The sequence below is a fragment of the Nerophis lumbriciformis genome, linkage group LG10 (assembly GCF_033978685.3).
Source record: "Nerophis lumbriciformis linkage group LG10, RoL_Nlum_v2.1, whole genome shotgun sequence".
Lineage (NCBI taxonomy): Eukaryota > Metazoa > Chordata > Actinopteri > Syngnathiformes > Syngnathidae > Nerophis > Nerophis lumbriciformis.
In genome coordinates, this window is record NC_084557.2 from 54,076,070 (window position 1) to 54,098,191 (window position 22,122).

The 22,122-nt window shown below is 39.2% G+C and overlaps 1 protein-coding gene across 1 annotated transcript in view; it reads left to right on the top strand.

The window, feature by feature from the left end:
* Positions 1-2,652: 2,652 nt before the first annotated feature.
* yars2 (tyrosyl-tRNA synthetase 2, mitochondrial) overlaps positions 2,653-22,122 on the top strand; it is a 21,667-nt gene continuing 2,197 nt past the window's right edge. The window contains exons 1-4 of the mRNA XM_061969428.2: positions 2,653-3,481; positions 7,120-7,287; positions 9,078-9,233; positions 9,304-9,474. Coding sequence (XP_061825412.2) covers positions 2,715-3,481; positions 7,120-7,287; positions 9,078-9,233; positions 9,304-9,474 — 1,262 coding nt within the window. The 5' untranslated portion in view covers positions 2,653-2,714. The remainder of the gene's footprint in view (positions 3,482-7,119; positions 7,288-9,077; positions 9,234-9,303; positions 9,475-22,122) is intronic.

Here is a 22,122-nt window from a genome sequence, read left to right on the forward strand (position 1 = left end):
TTGTTTTCTACCTGTCAGTTGTCAGTTTAGCATATTTGTTTTCTACCTGTCAACTGTCAGTTTAGCATCTTTGTTTTCCACCTGTCAACTGTCAGTTTAGCATCTTTGTTTTCCACCTGTCAGTTTAGCATCTTTGTTTTCCACCTGTCAACTGTCAGTTTAGCATCTTTGTTTCTACCTGTCAACCGTCAGTTTAGCATCTTTGTTTCTACCTGTCAACTGTCAGTTTAGCATCTTTGTTTTCTACCTGTCAACTGTCAGTTTAGCATATTTGTTTTCTACCTGTCAACTGTCAGTTTAGCATCTTTGTTTTCTACCTGTCAACTGTCAGTTTAGCATCTTTGTTTTCTACCTGTCAACTGTCAGTTTAGCATCTTTGTTTTCTACCTGTCAACTGTCAGTTTAGCATCTTTGTTTTCTACCTGTCAACTGTCAGTTTAGCATCTTTGTTTTCTACCTGTCAACTGTCAGTTTAGCATCTTTGTTTTCTACCTGTCAACTGTCAGTTTAGCATCTTTGTTTCTACCTGTCAACTGTCAGTTTAGCATCTTTGTTTTCTACCTCTCAACTGTCAGCTTAGCATCTTTGTTTTCTACCTCTCAACTGTCAGTTTAGCATCTTTGTTTTCTACCTGTCAACTGTCAGTTTAGCATCTTTGTTTTCTACCTGTCAACTGTCAGTTTAGCATCTTTGTTTTCTACCTGTCAACTGTCAGTTTAGCATCTTTGTTTTCTACCTGTCAACTGTCAGTTTAGCATCTTTGTTTCTACCTGTCAACTGTCAGTTTAGCATCTTTGTTTTCTACCTCTCAACTGTCAGTTTAGCATCTTTGTTTTCTACCTGTCAACTGTCAGTTTAGCATCTTTGTTTTCTACCTGTCAACTGTCAGTTTAGCATCTTTGTTTTCTACCTGTCAACTGTCAGTTTAGCATCTTTGTTTTCCACCTGTCAACTGTCAGTTTAGCATCTTTGTTTTCCACCTGTCAACTGTCAGTTTAGCATCTTTGTTTCTACCTGTCAACTGTCAGTTTAGCATCTTTGTTTTCCACCTGTCAACTGTCAGTTTAGTATCTTTGTTTTCTACCTGTCAACTGTCAGTTTAGCATCTTTGTTTTCTACCTGTCAACTGTCAGTTTAGCATCTTTGTTTTCCACCTGTCAACTGTCAGTTTAGCATCTTTGTTTTCTACCTGTCAACTGTCAGTTTAGCATCTTTGTTTTCCACCTGTCAACTGTCAGTTTAGCATCTTTGCTTTCTACCTGTCAACTGTCAGTTTAGCATCTTTGTTTTCTACCTGTCAACTGTCAGTTTAGCATCTTTGTTTTCTACCTGTCAACTGTCAGTTTAGCATATTTGTTTTCTACTTGTCAACTGTCAGTTTAGCATCTTTGTTTTCTACCTGTCAACTGTCAGTTTAGCATCTTTGTTTTCTACCTGTCAACTGTCAGTTTAGCATCTTTGTTTTCTACCTGTCAACTGTCAGTTTAGCATATTTGTTTTCTACCTGTCAACTGTCAGTTTAGCATCTTTGTTTTCCACCTGTCAACTGTCAGTTTAGCATCTTTGTTTTCCACCTGTCAGTTTAGCATCTTTGTTTTCCACCTGTCAACTGTCAGTTTAGCATCTTTGTTTCTACCTGTCAACTGTCAGTTTAGCATCTTTGTTTCTACCTGTCAACTGTCAGTTTAGCATCTTTGTTTTCTACCTGTCAACTGTCAGTTTAGCATATTTGTTTTCTACCTGTCAACTGTCAGTTTAGCATCTTTGTTTTCTACCTGTCAACTGTCAGTTTAGCATCTTTGTTTTCTACCTGTCAACTGTCAGTTTAGCATCTTTGTTTTCTACCTGTCAACTGTCAGTTTAGCATCTTTGTTTCTACCTGTCAACTGTCAGTTTAGCATCTTTGTTTTCTACCTCTCAACTGTCAGTTTAGCATCTTTGTTTTCTACCTGTCAACTGTCAGTTTAGCATCTTTGTTTTCTACCTGTCAACTGTCAGTTTAGCATCTTTGTTTTCTACCTGTCAACTGTCAGTTTAGCATCTTTGTTTTCCACCTGTCAACTGTCAGTTTAGCATCTTTGTTTTCCACCTGTCAACTGTCAGTTTAGCATCTTTGTTTCTACCTGTCAACTGTCAGTTTAGCATCTTTGTTTTCTACCTGTCAACTGTCAGTTTAGCATCTTTGTTTTCTACCTGTCAACTGTCAGTTTACCATCTTTGTTTTCTACCTGTCAACTGTCAGTTTAGCATCTTTGTTTTCTACCTGTCAACTGTCAGTTTAGCATCTTTGTTTCTACCTGTCAACTGTCAGTTTAGCATCTTTGTTTTCTACCTGTCAACTGTCAGTTTAGCATCTTTTGTTTTCTACCTCCCAACTGTCAGTTTAGCATCTTTGTTTTCTACCTGTCAACTGTCAGTTTAGCATCTTTGTTTTCTACCTGTCAACTGTCAGTTTAGCATCTTTGTTTTCTACCTGTCAACTGTCAGTTTAGGCTGCTCGCAGGCTCCTCATCACCACTTCAAGATGGCGGCCCAATTTCTCGCGTCACAGCAGCCAATGCTGCGTCTACTTCTAACATGTCTATGGTTGTAATTAGGTGCAACTCCAGTGCACCAGAGGACGCTCGACTCTCCTCCTGCTCCCGCATCGTCTCCGACATTGTTGCGACCCGCCATAAAATGAAGAAGAAGGAGAAGACGAAGAGGTCTCCAACATGGCGGGAGTGTGCCGCTGTGTGCGGCGGCATGGTGCTTGTATTCCGCCCACTTTAGCCTTCACACTGCGGCGGAAGTTCCACCCTTCTCCTCCGGCTTGTAGCGGGCTGCTGCACGGCTTGTACAAACGCGGCCTCCTGAAGGAGTCTTTCCCGGAGGACGCGGCACACCAGCGGCTGCCCGGCCTGCTGCAGTCCGGCGCGCAGACCGTCTACTGCGGCTTCGACCCCACCGCCGACAGCCTGCACGTCGGCAACCTGCTGGCCCTCATCGGCCTCCTCCACTTCCGCAGCGCCGGTCATCACGTGGTCGCCGTGCTCGGAGGCGCCACCGCGCAGATCGGCGACCCGAGCGGGAAAAGTAGCGAGCGGCAGCGGCTGTCCGCGGACGTCGTGCGGGAGAACACGCGCGGCATCCGGGAGAGCATTTACCGGCTGTTCACCAACCATGAAGTCCACTTCCACGGCGGCTCCAAGGCGCTCGGCACCGTGGCCGTGCTGGACAACCTCAGCTGGTACAAGGACTGGGACGTGGTCCACTTCCTGTCGGAGGCCGGGCGACACTTCCGGTTGGGCACCATGCTGAGCCGCCACAGCGTGCAGGCCAGACTGCAGAGCGGAGACGGCATGAGCCTGACGGAGTTCACCTACCAGACCTTCCAGGCCTACGACTTCTACCACCTCAACCAGGTCTACGGCTGCAAGGTCCAGCTGGGAGGGAGCGACCAGCTGGGAAACATCATGTCCGGCCATGACTTCATCCACAAGTACATTTACTACCTTTCTTTATTTCATATGATGACTTCATCCACAAGTACATTTACTACATTTCTTATGATGACTTCATCCACAAATACATTTACTATATTTCTTTATTTCATATGATGACTTCATCCACAAGTACATTTACTACATTTCTTTATTTCATATGATGACTTCATCCACAAGTACATTTACTACCTTTCTTACTTTTACTACTTTTCTTTATTTCATATGATTTCATCCACAAGTACATTTACTATGTTTCTTACATCTACTACTTGTCTTTATTTCATGACTTCATCCACAAGTACATTTACTACATTTCTTATGATGACTTCATCCACAAATACATTTACTATATTTCTTTATTTCATATGATGACTTCATCCACAAGTACATTTACTACATTTCTTTATTTCATATGATGACTTCATCCACAAGTACATTTACTACCTTTCTTACTTTTACTACTTTTCTTTATTTCATATGATTTCATCCACAAGTACATTTACTATGTTTCTTACATCTACTACTTGTCTTTATTTCATGACTTCATCCACAAGTACATTTACTACATTTCATTATTTCATATGATGATTTCATCCACAAGTACATTTACTACCTTTCTTACTTTTACTACTTTTCTTTATTTCATATGATTTCATCCACAAGTACATTTACTATAGGGCTGCAGCTAACGATTATTTTTCTATCGATTAATCTATAGATTATTTTTTCGATTAATCGGTTAATCTATAGATTATTTTTTCGATTAATCTATAAATTATTTTTCCTTTTACCGATTTTTTTTTTAATTTAAAATGAAGAGGAAAAAATAAATGTAGGCCAGTTTTTTCAAAAGGCATGGCTTTTATTTACAAAAAAAAAAGTATGGCCACTCAGTCAACATTGACAACAACATGACAAAATATTCTGTAACAATGTAAACATTTAAAACTTTTAACATTTAACAAAATTAAAAGTAGCTTATTTGCTTTTTAATGTGCAAATATAAAAGTAAACATCCAGTGCAAATCTTAATATTCTGGAATAGTATAAGCATTTCAAAAGTAAAAGTATTGCTTATTTTGCTTTAAAATGTGCAAAAATAAAGATAAACATCCAATACAAAAAAGCGCAAAACGGAAATATTCTGTAACAGTGTAAACATTTCAACAAAAGTAAAAGTATTGCTTATTTGCTAAAATGTGCAAAAATAAAGCTAAACATCCAATACAAAAAAGTGTACAGTGTAAACATTTCAACAAAAGTAAAAGTATTGCTTATTTTGCTTAATAACACAACAATGATAGTATGATTAAAGTGAAAGTTAATTGTTGGTTTGTACATAGTATATGTAACTGTTAATGTTGTAAAAGGTATTTGCACAACTAATTAACGTTAGCGTTTGTGACACGTCTTGTGCCGTGGGGTTCTTTCAGGACCGACAGACTGAACGCCAGACGGCTTTGCCAGGTTTACAATCTTTTAATTTTACACAAAGTCTTTTCTCTTCCAACTGCGCGGATCGCGCACCTGGGCACGATTGCGGCGTCACTCCCGGCGCGCCTCGCCTCGCCGCTCGCTCGCCGCCGCCGCCGCCTCTCCACAGCGTTAAAGAGGAGCGCGTCTTTGTAAACACTGAACAGGCACGCCAAACGCGCCTCTCAGAGCGAAACGGTGCTTTAGTTTATGAATTTACAACGCAGATACAAATGACACATTCATGTTTTTGTGTAATAATGACAACGTATACGCACGCGGACGATTGACTTGTTGATGGTGATGGCAAGAACGCTGTCGGGGGTTTTCTTTTCAAATGTTCGTTCATAGCCGTTGTGCTGCTATGATAGGCCATTTCCGCTCGACACAGTGTGCATACAACAACATTATTAGGCCGTTTATTGAAATACTCCCACACTTTTGACGACTTTTGGCGTGCTTTTTTCCCCTCGCTCGCATCGTCTGCTTTGCGCTCCGCCATGACAGTAAAGTAGAGTGACGTAAATATGCGACGCGCCGACGCACAAAAACGGCGTCGACGTATTTACGTAACCGATGACGTCGACTACGTCGACGCGTCGTTTCAGCCTTACACAAGTGCATTTACTATGTTTCTTACATCTACTACTTTTCTTTATTTCATGACTTCATCCACAAGTACATTTACTATGTTTCTTACTTTTACTACTTTTCTTTATTTCATATGACTTCATCCACAAGTACATTTACTACTTTTCTTTAATTCATATGATGACTTTACCCACAAGTACATTTACTATGTTTCTTTATTTCGTATGACTTCATCCACAAATACATTTACTATATTTTATTTCGTATGATGACTTCATCCACAAGTACATTTAATACATTTCGTTATTTCATATGACTTCATCCACAAATACATTTACTATATTTTATTTCGTATGATGACTTCATCCACAAGTACATTTACTACATTTCATTATTTCGTATGATGACTTCATCCACAAGTACATTTACTACATTTCATTATTTAATATGACTTCATCCACAAATACATTTACTATATTTTATTTCGTATGATGACTTCATCCACAAGTACATTTAATACATTTCGTTATTTCATATGACTTCATCCACAAATACATTTACTATATTTTATTTCGTATGATGACTTCATCCACAAGTACATTTACTACATTTCATTATTTCGTATGATGACTTCATCCACAAGTACATTTACTACATTTCATTATTTAATATGATGACTTCATCCACAAATACATTTACTATATTTCTTTATTTCATATGATGACTTCATCCACAAGTACATTTACTACCTTTCTTTATTTCATATGATGACTTCATCCACAAGTACATTTACTATATTTTATTTCATATGATGACTTCATCCACAAGTACATTTACTACATTTCTTTATTTCATATGATGACTTCATCCACAAGTACATTTACTACCTTTCTTTATTTCATATGATGACTTCATCCACAAGTACATTTACTATATTTTATTTCATATGATGACTTCATCCACAAGTACATTTACTACCTTTCTTTATTTCATATGATGACTTCATCCACAAGTACATTTACTACATTTCTTTATTGCATATGCTATATTTAGCCAACACGAGCATGATATGCACAATCATCTCCAGCAGGTTCATTTCAAACAAAATAGCACTATTTAAAAACAAACAAAAACATCTAAACATGGAATACCTTCGAAAAGTAGCAGGAAGAAGCAAAAGATATTTAGGGAAAGTAAATAAAGAATTAGTTTCCCGGCACCTCTATAAATAGTTTGTCTGCGTTAGCGCTTATAATAACAATATCACTAATACTTGGTTATTACTCAAGTCACCAAATGTAAATGGAGTATTGTTGGTGCTTTTTGAATGGTTATTTATTGTATTTTTTGGGCGGAATAGAGGAGCTCCCATAAAATAAAAGTCCACTAACAGCGGAGCCGCTGTTAGTGGACTTTTATTTACTTTATTAACAAGTTGGCGTGCATAAGAAAATCCATCCATAGTCATGTTTCTTATAATAATTGTATAAGAGAGGCAAAATTCCCCCCAAAAGTGCAGTTCCCCTTTAAAGTCATCATGTTAAAAGTATGTCTATCGTGTCCTCTCCAGGATGAGCGGTGAGGAGGTGTACGGCCTCACCATCCCTCTGGTCACCAGCTCGGTGGGGGACAAGCTCGGCAAAACTGAAGGCAACGCTGTTTGGCTCAATCGTGACAAGACGTCGCCATTTGAGCTCTTCCAGTTTTTTCTACGGCAGCCTGACGCCAGCGTGGAAGGGTGGGTAAGGAGGAAGACTCAAACTGATATATACAGGTAAAAGCCAGTAAATTAGAATATTTTGAAAAACTTGATTTATTTCAGTAATTGCATTCAAAAGGTGTAACTTGTACATTATATTTATTCATTGCACACAGACTGATGCATTCAAATGTTTATTTCATTTAATTTTGATGATTTGAAGTGGCAACAAATGAAAATCCAAAATTCCGTGTGTCACAAAATTAGAATATTACTTAAGGCTAATACAAAAAAGGGATTTTTAGAAATGTTGGCCAACTGAAAAGTATGAAAATGAAAAATATGAGCATGTACAATACTCAATACTTGGTTGGAGCTCCTTTTGCCTCAATTACTGCGTTAATGCGGCGTGGCATGGAGTCGATGAGTTTCTGGCACTGCTCAGGTGTTATGAGAGCCCAGGTTGCTCTGATAGTGGCCTTCAACTCTTCTGCGTTTTTGGGTCTGGCATTCTGCATCTTCCTTTTCACAATACCCCACAGATTTTCTATGGGGCTAAGGTCAGGGGAGTTGGCGGGCCAATTTAGAACAGAAATACCATGGTCCGTAAACCAGGCACGGGTAGATTTTGCGCTGTGTGCAGGCGCCAAGTCCTGTTGGAACTTGAAATCTCCATCTCCATAGAGCAGGTCAGCAGCAGGAAGCATGAAGTGCTCTAAAACTTGCTGGTAGACGGCTGCGTTGACCCTGGATCTCAGGAAACAGAGTGGACCGACACCAGCAGATGACATGGCACCCCAAACCATCACTGATGGTGGAAACTTTACACTAGACTTCAGGCAACGTGGATCCTGTGCCTCTCCTGTCTTCCTCCAGACTCTGGGACCTCGATTTCCAAAGGAAATGCAAAATTTGCTTTCGTCAGAAAACATGACTTTGGACCACTCAGCAGCAGTCCAGCTCTTTTTTTCCTTAGCCCAGGTGAGACGCTTTTCGCGCTGTTTCTTGGTCAACAGTGGCTTGACACGAGGTATGCGGCAGTTGGAACCCATGTCTTTCAAGCGTCTCTTGGTGGTGGATCTTGAAGCACTGACTCCAGCAGCTGTCCACTCCTTCTGAATCTCCCCCACATTTTTGAATGGGGTTTTTTTTCACAATCTTGACCAGGGCGCGGTGATCCCTATCGCTTGTACACTTTTTCTGACCACAGTTTTTCCTTCCCTTTGCCTCTCCATTAATGTGTTTGGACACAGAGATCTGAGAACAGCCAGCCTCTTCAGCAATAACCTTTTGTGTCTTTCCCTCCTTGTGCAATGTGTCGATGGTTGCCTTTTGGACAGCTGTCAAATCTGAAGTCTTCCCCATGTTTGTGTAGGCTTCAGAACTGGACTGAGAGACCATTTAAAGCCCTTTGCAGGTGTTTTGAGTTAATCAGCTGATTAGTTTGTGGCACCAGGTGTCTTCAAAATTTAACCCTTACACAATATTCTAATTTTGTGACACACGGAATTTTGGATTTTCATTTGTTGCCACTTCAAATCATCAAAATTAAATGAAATAAACATTTGAATGCATCAGTCTGTGTGCAATGAATAAATATAATGTACAAGTTACACCTTTTGAATGCAATTACTGAAATAAATCAAGTTTTTCAAAATATTCTAATTTACTGGCTTTTACCTGTATATAGTGCGGACGGAAAGTATTCAGACCCCTTTACATTTTTCACCCTTGGTTTCATTGCAGCCGTATGCTAAAATAAAAAAAGTTCATTTTATTTCTCATTAATGTACGCTATATTTGTAATACATCTGCAAAAATGTCCACAGGTACCTGAAACTGTTCACCTTCCTGCCTCTGGCCGAGGTGGAGAGCGTGATGGAGCAGCAGAGGCAGGATCCTGGTAAACGTCTGGCCCATAAACGACTGGCGGCGGAGGTGACCAAGTTGGTGCATGGAAAGGAGGGTCTCGAGAGTGCCAAGAGGTCAGAATCCTGTCCGTCAACCCAGCCGTCTGGCATACGTGACACCTGACCTCCGTTGTTGTGCTTGCAGATGCACCAACACTCTGTACCACAGCAGCGTGCAGGACTTGGAGGAGATGAGTGACTTGGAGCTGCAGGAGCTCTTCAGAGAAGCCCCCTTCCATGAATTGCTGTTAGAACCTGGGACCACTGTCTTGGATGCATGCCGCAGGGTCGAAGCCATCCCAGAGGGTACCAAAGGGTAAATCTGCTTGTGTGTCTCTTCAATTATTGTTGTAACTTGAAATTAAGGCTGAAACGACGCGTCGACGTAGTCGACGTCATCGGTTACGTAAATACGTCGACGCCGTTTTTGTGCGTCGATGCGTCGCATATTTACGTCACACTACCGTCATGGCGGAGCGCAAAGCAGACGATGCGAGCGGTGCGAGCGAGGGGAAAAAAGCACGCCAAAAGTTGTCAAAAGTGTGGGAGTATTTCAATAAACGGCCTAATAATGTTGTAGCGGTGAACAGCTGTCTCGTCAGCTGACGCGCGAGCTCGCAACCGTGGCTGCTGAGCAACCAGCCAAACCCCACTTAATAAAATTATATTTTATCTTAGAGCACATCCGCATCCCTATTCACCTAGGCAACCCCAGGAAATGTATATAATTCGGCATTATTTCGGCCAGTCGGCTTATATGATCAGAACCGATCAGTTTACGTTCACGCGCAGGTATAACGCGGCGCGCTCCCGTCTCATCTGCTGGTGCGCGAGCCCGGTAATTAGACCGCTGTGTCAAATCATGGGGGTGCATGTAGCGTGCTTAGTCTGGAGGCTAAATACACACGGTGTTTTGTGTAACTGTTGTTTAGTAAGGAAGTGTTGATATTCTTTGCTTAGTTTGATAAATGTTGCAGTTTGCTTCATCAGGAGGGTGAAGTCGCTCAACTTCAAGTGTTGGATTTAACTGTGTTGGATCATTGGCTGCTGGTGAGGGCGTAGAAAAAGGGGCATTTTTCTAGCAGTAGACGGCGTTTAAGATTGAGTGTTTCACTGCTAATTTAATAATATATTTATATTGAATATGGATTTTAAATATGTATCTAAATAGGTGGTTAATTGGTTAGGTATTTATGTATTTGCAAATTGGGTTTTCTGCTGCATTTATCTATTGTGTTTCTGGGTTTAAATGTATTTTATATATATCTTGGTGCATTTATGTTGAGACAATTTATTTAAAATCTGTTTTAACTTAAAGGGAAAAGATGTGTCCATTTTCTTGCACTTGTTTAATGGTTAAGAGTTTGATAGCCTAATTAATAATTGTAAATTATGGGATTGATAATTGATTGATTTTTTACAGCATGTTAATCTTGTGGTGTTTTGTCCTTAAATGTTTTTCACCTACTAAAGAAGCTAAAGGCTACTAAAGGCTACTAAAGACAGCTAATGACAGCTAAAGAAACTAAAGTCTACTAAAGTCTACTAACACTGCTAAAGACTGCTAAAAAGACTAAAGAAGAAAAAAGAAGCTGTTTCTTGGTTGGAAAAACTGTTGCAAACTAAAGGAAAATAAAAGGAAAAAGTATCTACGGTCTGGTCTTTTGAGTGAAATCCAGAAGCCACATTCAGCATTGGTACATCCCTTCAAGTGTGGGATAAGCACAGCGAAAAAAGCCAAACACTTGACAGTTGTTGTATGCACACTGTGTCAAGCGGAAATGGCCTATCATAGCAGCACAACGGCTATGAAGGAACATTTAAAAAGAAAACACCCGACAGCGTTCTTGCCATCACCATCAACTAGTCAATGGTCCGCGTGAGTATATGTTGTCATCATTACACAAAAACATGAATGTGTCATTTGTATCTGCGTTGTAAATTCATAAACTAAAACACCGTTTCGCTCTGAGAGGCGCGTTTGGCGTGCCTGTTCAGTGTTTACAAAGACGCTAACGTTAATTAGTTGTGCAAATACCTTTTACAACATTAACAGTTACATATACTATGTACAAACCAACAATTAACTTTCACTTTAATCATACTATCATTGTTGTGTTATTAAGCAAAATAAGCAATAATTTTACTTTTGTTGAAATGTTTACACTGTTACAGAATATTTCGTTTTGCACTTTTTTGTATTGGATGTTTATCTTTATTTTTGTACATTTTAAAGCAAAATAAGCAATACTTTTACTTTTGAAATGCTTATACTATTGCAGAATATTAAGATTTGCACTGGATGTTTACTTTTATATTTCCACATTAAAAGGCAATTAAGCTACTTTTAATTTTGTTAAATGTTAAAAGTTTTAAATGTTTACATTGTTACAGAATATTTTGTCATGTTGTTGTCAATGTTGACTGAGTGGCCATACTTTTTTTTTTGTAAATACCGTATTTTCCGCACCATAAGGCGACCTGGGTTAAAAGCCGCGCCTTCAATGAACGGCATATTTCAAAACTTTGTCCACCTATAAGCCGCCCGGTGTTGTAAGCCGCATCTAACTGCGCTAAAGGAATGTCAAAAAAACAGTCAGATAGGTCAGTCAAACTTTAATAATATATTAAAAACCAGCGTTCTAACAACTCTGTTCACTCCCAAAATGTACGCAAATGTGCAATCACAAACATAGTAAAATTCAAAATAGTGCAGAGCAATAGCAACATCAATAACTTAATGTTGCTCGAACGTTAATGTCACAACACACAAAATAAACATAACGCTCACTTTCTGAAGTTATTCTTCATTCATAAATCCCTCGAATTATTCTCCTTCGTTGTCCGAATTGAAAAGTTGGGCGAATGTCGTCCGGCGCTGCCTCCCTGTCTTAGTGAATGTGTGTTCGCCTTCGGTCATCCATTGTTCCCACGCAGTTAGCAGTCTAGCTTCGAATGCCCTGTTGACACCAATATCTAGCGGCTGGAGGTCTTTTGTCAATCCACCCGGAATGACGGCGAGTATTGAATTAAGCGCGTAAGCGTGTCTCTTAATGTGATGTTATGAGCTAGCAAATATAACAACTACACTACCCAGCATGCAACGATAGTGACGAGCATGCGCGGTAGCCCTGAGAAGCGTTGTTGTATGCTGGCAGTTAGAATGTGGTTATGAGCACGCTGTGAGTAAACGTTGAGAACTCAGTTAACACGCCTCGTCTGCATTATTTATAATTAGACAGACAACACACTTAATAGGAGCCATTTTGGGGTCTTTACATAAACACACAAATGGAAATGAAACGTCACATATCCCAGCATGCACCGCGTGCTTCTTCTTCCGGGGCGGGTGGTTGCTTACAGTAGAAGAAGCGCTTCCTGTTCTATGGGGGCGGGTGCTTACCTTGGCGGTTGCTTGCGTAGAAGAAGAAGCGCTTCCTGTTCTACCGGGAAAAAAGATGGCGGCTGTTTACCGAAGTTGCGAGATCGAAACTTTATGAAAATGAATCGTAATATTAATCCATATATAAAGCGCACCGGGTTAAAAGCCGCACTGTCAGCTTTTGAGTAAATTTGTGGTTTTTAGGTGCGGCTAATAGTGCGGAAAATACGGTAAGTCATGCCTTTTGAAAAAACTGGCCTAAATTTATTTTTTCATCTTCATTTTAAATAAAAAAAATAATCGGTAAAAGGAAAAATAATCTATAGATTAATCGGAAAAATAATCTATAGATTAATCGAAAAAATAATCTATAGATTAATCGATAGAAAAATAATCGATAGCTGCAGCCTTACTTGAAATAATACATTTTGTTTGTTTGTGACAAAAATGGCTGAAAAACTCCAGCACTCAGGGACCCAAACATAACAAAAGGCAGCAGCCAAACAGTCATTTCACAACACGTTAGTTACATATTTGCCTGAGGGTGGTGTCAGCCAGGTCTTCACCAGACTCCATTTACAAAAACTGTCATTTTAGCTTTCGTAATCTGTCTGCACACACCAGATGGTTAACATTTTCTAGACTCACTTTTGCGGTTCCTTTTTTTTTTTTTTTTTATGTATTTGAAGGCATGTGAAATATCCATGAAATTGCAAAAATCTGCATTTTTCAACATTAATTTTTGCATCAAAATATGACTTCCACGTTTTTTTAAATTAAATTGAAATAAAAATACGATCTAAACAAAGTTAGCGAACCATTTAGCTGGCTTACTCGTTGTCGTCTCCGAGCCGCAACGTTGACAAGTGTCTACTTTGTCGTTAATCTTACTTGGATGATTACAATTTTTGGTATCGGTGAAAAAATATTGGTATTTCGATACTTCACGATACCTTTCAAAATGAAGGGGATCACAAACAAATGTCCTTAATGGCTTCATTTGAACAGAAAATCTTTATGATACAATTAACATACCTTTCTTATTGCACTCAAAGAACAATTTTAGAAGATTAAACGAAAGATTAAAAGGCATTAAACACGCTGGGCTTTACTTATTACACTCAAAGAACAATTTACAATTGTATACCGTATGTTACATATAACCTTGAATTAGGTTAGAACAGAATAGAAAGCTTTATTGACATTGTATGGTTTATGTTTGCCACTCTTGGTCTGTGCTTTAAGATACAAATAAAATTAAAGCTGCAAGCAGCGTTGGTCGGGCCCGCGTATTTGGCAGGTGCTAGTCCTAAGTGTCCCAATACTTTTGTCCAGTGATAGTCATAAGTGTCCTAATACTTTTGTCTACTTTTAGTCTGAAGTGTCCCAAGACTTTTGTCTAGTGTACCTACCTTGTCTGCATTGTGTGGGCACGCTGGTGCTTCCTGCTTTTAAGCAGCCATCTTAAAAAAACAGCAGCGCAGCAGCATCAGCGCAGCGGGTCTTTGAAGGGTCATAAAATCAAAACCGGAGCAGTTAGGAAAAAAAACGCTTCTGTCATTGTAATCACAAGGGTTCAATCTCTCTCCTGTGTGAGTTTGAAGGCGAAACGACAAACGCGCTCAGAGGAGTTCGTTTTTGAAGGAAGGTGACCGGTTTTTACAAAAAAATTGTTTTGAAGGGGGAATAGCAAACTTCCTGTTGATTTTTGCTGGGGGTTGTCAATTTATGAAATGTAGGTCTAAGTGAGCCCTACATAGAGGTATTTGTTTCATGTCTCTCCGACCTTCCCAGTGGGAGTTACAGGCAGTTTTGTCATTTTTTTCTTCCGAGGAGCAGTTTTTTCTCCGTTTTATTCAAAAATTGCTGTAGAGCACAATTTTTAAATTTGGGGTTAGGGTTTTTCATTAGATTGCAATTTTTGCCAGTCCTGATGTGTGTGTTCAGTTCGGTGAGTTTTGAAGCGTGTTAAGGGGGTCACATTACAGCTCAAAGAGGCAAAAGTTACTGTTTTTAGTACTTTTTTGTCTTGAAGGGGGAATAGCCAACTTCCTGTTGATTTTTGCCCGAGAATATACTATTATGAAAGCTAGGTATAAGTCAGACCTACATAAAGGTTTTTGTTTCATGTCTCTCCGACCTTCCTAGTGGGAGTTACAGACAGTCTAGTTTTTTTTTTTCCTAGGGGGCGCTAGAGCGCAATTTTGAGTTTTGTGGTTCGTTTTTTTTTTAAAAAGGCAATTTTTGCAGGTCCTGATGTGTGGGTCAAATATGGTGAGTTTTGAAGCATGTTAAGTGGGTCAAATTACAGTTTAATGTGGCGGCGGAAGAATAAAGAATAAAACCTTACAAATACAATAGGTCCTTATGTCCCATTGCAAAAGGACTCCCTTCGGGAGTCCTTTTGCAATGGGCCATGCGGGCCCTAATTAAAGCTGCAAGCAGCGTTGGTCGGGCCCGCGTATTTGTCAGGTGCTAGTCCTAAGTGTCCCAATACTTTTGTCCAGTTTTAGTCCCAAGTGTCCCAATACTTTTGGCAAGTTGTAGTCCTAAGTGTCCCAATACTTTTGTCAAGTTGTAGTCCCAAGTGTCCCAATACTTTTGTCCAGTTTTCGGCCCAAGTGTCCCAATACTTTTGTCCAGTTTTCGGCCTAAGTGTCCCAATACTTTTGTCCGGTGGTAGTCATAAGTGTCCCAAGACTTTTGTCTAGTGTACCTACCTTGTCTGCATTGTGTGGGCACGCTGGTGCTTCCTGCTTTTAAGCAGCCATCTTAAAAAAACAGCAGCGCAGCAGCATCAGCGCAGCGGGTCTTTGAAGGGTCATAAAATCAAAACCGGAGCAGGTATTAAAACGCTGTTCTGTTATTTTATACACAAGGGTTTAATCTCTCTCCTGTGTTAGTTTGAAGTTGAAACGACAAACGCGCTCAGAGGAGATAGTTTTTGAAGGAAGGTGACCGGTTTTTACAAAAAAATTGTTTTGAAGGGGGAATAGCAAACTTCCTGTTGATTTTTGCTGGGGGTTGTCAATTTATGAAATGTAGGTCTAAGTGAGCCCTACATAGAGGTTTTTGTTTCATGTCTCTCCGACCTTCCCAGTGGGAGTTACAGGCAGTTTTGTCAGTTTTTTCATCCGAGGAGCAGTTTTTTGTGCGTTTCATTAAAAAATTGCGCTAGAGCACAATTTTGAGATTTGGGGTTAGGTTTTTTTATTAGATTGCAATTTATGTCAGTCCTGATGTGTGTGTTCAGTTCGGTGAGTTTTGAAGCATGTTAAAGGGGTCAAATTACAGCTCAAAGAGGCAAAAGTGACTGTTTTTAGTACTTTTTTGTCTTGAAGGGGGAATTGCCAACTTCCTGTTGATTTTTGCCCGATGATATACAATTATGAAAACTAGGTCTAAGTCAGACCTACATACAGGTTTTTGTTTCATGTCTCTCCGATCTTCCTAGTGGGAGATATAGGCAGTCTAGTTTTTTTTTTTTTTCCTAGGGGGCGCTAGAGCGCAGTTTTGAGGTTTTTTTTTTTTTTTTAAAAGGTAATTTTCGCAGGTCCTAATGTGTGGGTCAAATATGGTGAGTTTTGAAGCATGTTAAGTGGGTCAAATTACAGTTTAATGTGGTGGCGGAAGAATAAAGAATAAAACCTTACAAATTCAATAGGTCCTTATGTCCCATTGTATAAGGACTCCCTTTGGGAGTCCTTATACAATGGGCCATGCGGGCCCTAATCATTACTGAATACTAAAAACAATATGGCTGAAGGTACACAGCTAAGACATGTAGCAGGTAAAACACACATTGTTTAATATAAAACACACACTATGAATTTTTAACACAATTCAGTCATTTCACCAGCATTAGTTTACACTACGTGGGCGGTTTTGACTGCACTAATAATTGGCAACAAGCGTCTACGTACCTGTATGTGCACAGCAGGGGGGCTGGTTAACTACATTACCTTTCACCTCCTTGTGGAGATCTGGATGATTGTTATTTAAATGTTTACCTAAATTTGAAGCAAAGATTGTAATACCTTAATGCCACCTTTTGGCGAGGCATGTTTTGAAGAAGCGCTTCCGTGTTTAAAGCGTCACCTTTTTATCGGTAGTATTAACCAGTAGAAATGCAGTTTTTGCACGTATGCGCAGCTGTGTGTGCATTTTGATACACTCAACATCATTAACCTCGTACGTCACCGCCGCATGCGGAAGAAAGAAATGTATCGGCATTTTTCAAAGGCAGTATAGTATCGTTCTGAATTAATTAGTACCACAGTACTTTATTTAGTACCAGCATAGAGTAAAATCCAAACACTGTCAGTTCTGGAAACAGTTGAAGTTTTAGTGTATTTATTAGTAGCCAACGGGAAGCATACTTGCCAACCCTCCCGGATTTTCCGGGAGACTCCCGAAATTCAGCGCCTCTCCCGAAAATCTCCCGGGACAAATTTTCTCCCGAAATTCAGGCGGACCTGAGTGACGTGTCGACCGCCTGTTTTCACGTCTGCTTTCCCACAATATAAACAGCGTGCCTGCCTAATCACGTTATAACTGTAGAATGATGGAGGGCGAGTTCTTGGTTTCTTATGTGGGTTTATTGTTAGGCAGTTTCATTAACGTCCTCCCAGCGCGGCAACAACACACAACAGCAGCAGCAGTCACGTTTTCGTCTACCGTAAAGCAGTTCGTCTGCCGTAAACAGCAATGTTGTGGCACTCTTAAACAGGACAATACTGCCATCTACTGTACATGCATATGTGACAATAACATCTAGGGCTTTTAGAGAGTGCAGTACACAACAAGGAGACGAAGCAGAATGCATCATCAGAGAGGGTGTTGAGCATGGTTAGAAAAATAGTGACAGAGAATAGCACAAGGATGGACAATTCAGCCCTTAACTCAACAATGAGTAGATGAGTGTTATGTGTGTGTATATGTGTAAATAAATGAACACTGAAATTCAAGTATTTCTTTTATTTATACATATATATGTGTATATATATATATATATATATATATATAATAATAATAATTCACTGAAAGTCAAGTATTTCTTATATATATATATATATATATATATATATATATATATATATATATATATACCGTATATTACCAAATAGTAGCCCAGGTGTGGGTGGTGTCAGCCAGGTCTTCACCAGACTCCATTTACAAAAACTGTCATTTTAGCTTTCGTAATCTGTCTGCACACACCAGATGGTTAACATTTTCTAGACTCACTTTTGCGGTTCCTTTTTTTTTTTTTTTAAATGTATTTGAAGGCATGTGAAATATCCATGAAATCGCAAAAATCTGCGTTTTTTCAACATTAATTTTTGCGTCAAAATATGACTTCCACGTTTTTTTTAATGAAATAGAAATAAAAATACGATCTAAACAAAGTTAGCGAACCATTTAGCTGGCTTACTCGTTGTCGTCTCCGAGCCGCAACGTTGACAAGTGTCTACTTTGTCGTTAATCTTATTTGGATGATTACAATTTTTGGTATCGGTGAAAGAATATTGGTATTTCGATACTTCACGATACCTTTTAAAAATGAAGGGGACCACAAACAAATGTCCTTAATGGCTTCATTTGAACAGAAAATCTTTATGATACAATTAACATGTGTTTCTTATTGCACTCAAAGAACAATTTTAGAAGATTAAAATAAAGATTAAAAGGCATTAAACACGCTGGGCTTTACTTATTACACTCAAAGAACAATTTACAATTGTATACCGTATGTTACATATAACCTTGAATTAGGTTAGAACAGAATAGAAAGCTTTATTGACATTGTATGGTTTATGTTTGCCACTCTTGGTCTGTGCTTTAAGATACAAATAAAATTAAAGCTGCAAGCAGCGTTGGTCGGGCCCGCGTATTTGGCAGGTGCTAGTCCTAAGTGTCCCAATACTTTTGTCCAGTGATAGTCATAAGTGTCCTAATACTTTTGTCTACTTTTAGTCTGAAGTGTCCCAAGACTTTTGTCTAGTGTACCTACCTTGTCTGCATTGTGTGGGCAAGCTGGTGCTTCCTGCTTTTAAGCAGCCATCTTAAAAAAACAGCAGCGCAGCAGCATCAGCGCAGCGGGTCTTTGAAGGGTCATAAAATCAAAACCGGAGCAGTTAGAAAAAAACCGCTTCTGTCATTGTAATCACAAGGGTTCAATCTCTCTCCTGTGTGAGTTTGAAGGCGAAACGACAAACGCGCTCAGAGGAGATAGTTTTTGAAGGAAGGTGACCGGTTTTTACAAAAAAATTGTTTTGAAGGGGGAATAGCAAACTTCCTGTTGATTTTTGCTGGGAGTTGTCAATTTATGAAATGTAGGCCTAAGTGAGCCCTACATAGAGGTTTTTGTTTCATGTCTCCCCGACCTTCCCAGTGGGAGTTACAGGCAGTTTTGTCAGTTTTTTCATCCGAGGAGCAGTTTTTTGTGCGTTTCATTAAAAAATTGCGCTAGAGCACAATTTTGAGATTTGGGGTTAGGTTTTTTTTATTAGATCGCAATTTTTGCCAGTCCTGATGTGTGTGTTCAGTTCGGTGAGTTTTGAAGCATGTTAAAGGGGTCAAATTACAGCTCAAAGAGGCAAAAGTGACTGTTTTTAGTACTTTTTTGTCTTGAAGGGGGAATTGCCAACTTCCTGTTGATTTTTGCCCGATGATATACAATTATGAAAAATAGGTCTAAGTCAGACCTACATACAGGTTTTTGTTTCATGTCTCTCCGATCTTCCTAGTGGGAGATATAGGCAGTCTAGTTTGTTTTTTTTCCTAGGGGGCGCTAGAGCGCAGTTTTGAGGTTGTTTTTTTTTAAAAAAAAGGTAATTTTCGCAGGTCCTGATGTGTGGGTCAAATATGGTGAGTTTTGAAGCATGTTAAGTGGGTCAAATTACAGTTTAATGTGGCGGCGGAAGAATAAAGAATAAAACGTTACAAATTCAATAGGTCCTTATGTCCCATTGCATAAGGACTCCCAAAGGGAGCTGGTTAACTACATTACCTTTCAACTCCTTGTGGAGATCTGGATGATTGTTATTTAAATGTTTACCTAAATTTGAAGCAAAGATTGTAATACCTTAATGCCACCTTTTGGCGAGGCATGTTTTGAAGAAGCGCTTCCGTGTTTAAAGCGTCACCTTTTTATCGGTAGTATTAACCAGTAGAAATGCAGTTTTTGCACGTATGCGCAGCTGTGTGTGCATTTTGATACACTCAACATCATTAACCTCGTACGTCACCGCCGCATGCGGAAGAAAGAAATGTATCGGCATTTTTCAAAGGCAGTATAGTATCGTTCTGAATTAATTAGTACCACAGTACTTTATTTAGTACCAGCATAGAGTAAAATCCAAACACTGTCAGTTCTGGAAACAGTTGAAGTTTTAGTGTATTTATTAGTAGCCAACGGGAAGCATACTTGCCAACCCTCCCGGATTTTCCGGGAGACTCCCGAAATTCAGCACCTCTCCCGGGACAAATTTTCTCCCGAAATTCAGGCGGACCTGAGTGACGTGTCGACCGCCTGTTTTCACGTCCGCTTTCCCACAATATAAACAGCGTGCCTGCCTAATCACGTTATAACTGTAAAATGATGGAGGGCGAGTTCTTGGTTTCTTATGTGGGTTTATTGTTAGGCAGTTTCATTAACGTCCTCCCAGCGCGGCAACAACACACAACAACAGCAGCAGTCACGTTTTCGTCTGCCGTAAACAGCAATGTTGTGACACTCTTAAACAGGACAATACTGCCATCTACTGTACATGCGTATGTGACAATAACATCTAGGGCTTTTAGAGAGTGCAGTGCACAACAAGGAGACGAAGCAGAATGCATCATCAGAGAGGGTGTTCAGCATGGTTAGAAAAATAGTGACAGAGAATAGAACAAGGATGGACAATTCAACCCTTAACTCAACAATGAGTAGATGAGTGTTATGTGTGTGTATATGTGTAAATAAATGAACACTGAAATTCAAGTATTTCTTTTATTTATACATATATATGTGTATATATATATATATATATATATATATATATATAATAATAATTCACTGAAAGTCAAGTATTTCTTATATATATATATATATATATATATATATATATATATATATATATATATATATATATATATATATATATATATACCGTATATTACCAAATAGTAGCCCAGGCGTTTATTTCACAAAATCGATTTTGGGGACAGGTGGTTATTTGCACAAGGCTTTTATTTATTTTTGCACCAGCCTGCACCAGGCCATTATTTGGTTACAATGGTTACTGTCCAGTATTTTTTTTTCGTACAAAAAACTTTAAATGTAAAAGCTATTGTAAACATACAAACAAAAAAAACAAGAGATCAACATGAGGTAGGCTATCAAAAGACAAGAGAACAACAAGGCCTCAACATGGCAGTAGTGCCACAATTGTCAAATAGAATACCAATACTAAAAATAAATAAACTTTTTAAATAAAGCAGCCTACCGGGAAAAATAAAATTATGGTACCAAGTACTCAAGTATAAAACCCACCATCAAAACAGAAGAATAATACTGTCACTTAAATTGTCATGTCTGTGTAATCATGTTTTGTTTTAGTCATGTTTTGTTTTGTTTAGTTATTGGACTCTTTAGTTTCTGGCTTTTCACTCCCTTGTCTTGTTTCCATGATTACCCATTAGTTTCACCTGTTCCACGTTTGGACTCATTGTGCACTCTTGTTTGTCACCATAGCAACCCATTAGTTTTCACCTGTCACGTCACGCACCTGTTTCACGTTTTGAGTCACGCACCTGTTTTCGTTAATCATGTCTGTAGTATTTAAGTTCATTGTTTTCAGTTTGTCTTTCTGGTGACATCCCACATTTATGATTCTGCACACTCTCCACACACCCTTATGACCCTTGCTGCTCTTTTTTCATGCCGGTTCCATGCCAAGTAAGTTTTTGTTTATTAAGCCACAGTTAGTGTTTTTTGTTGTTCATAGTTTCTGCCTTTGTGCAAGTATTTGTTTTCATAGCCAAGTCGTTTCTCCGCCACTGTGCGCGCTTTTTGTTTGTACTTTTTTTTGTAGTTATAGTGTTTAAATAAATCATGTATTCACCTTCACGCCACGTATGGTCCAAATCTTTTGCACCTCGGGAGAACAAACCTAGCCATAGTCCAAGTCTTGACATAAATAAAATAAAGGCTACAGTACTCCCAAGTTTTAAATAAAGCAGCATACAGGAAAAAATAAAATTATGGTACCAAGTACTCTATAAAACCATCAAAACAATAATACTGCAGCAAACGCAACCCCAGTAGCATTTTAATCCAAATTATGCAAATAACAGCCCATGGGCGACTATTTGGACATAGGCGGTTATTAGGAAGAGGCGGTTAATTGACAAAATGGGGTCAGACCCCGGGCGGCTATTAGGACATGGGCGGTTATTTGGTAATATACGGTATATATATATATGAAATACTTGACTTGGTGAATTCTAGCTGTAAATATACTCCTCCCCTTTTAACCACGCCCCCCACCTCCCGAAATCGGAGGTCTCAAGGTTTGCAAGTATGACTTTAAGGTATAT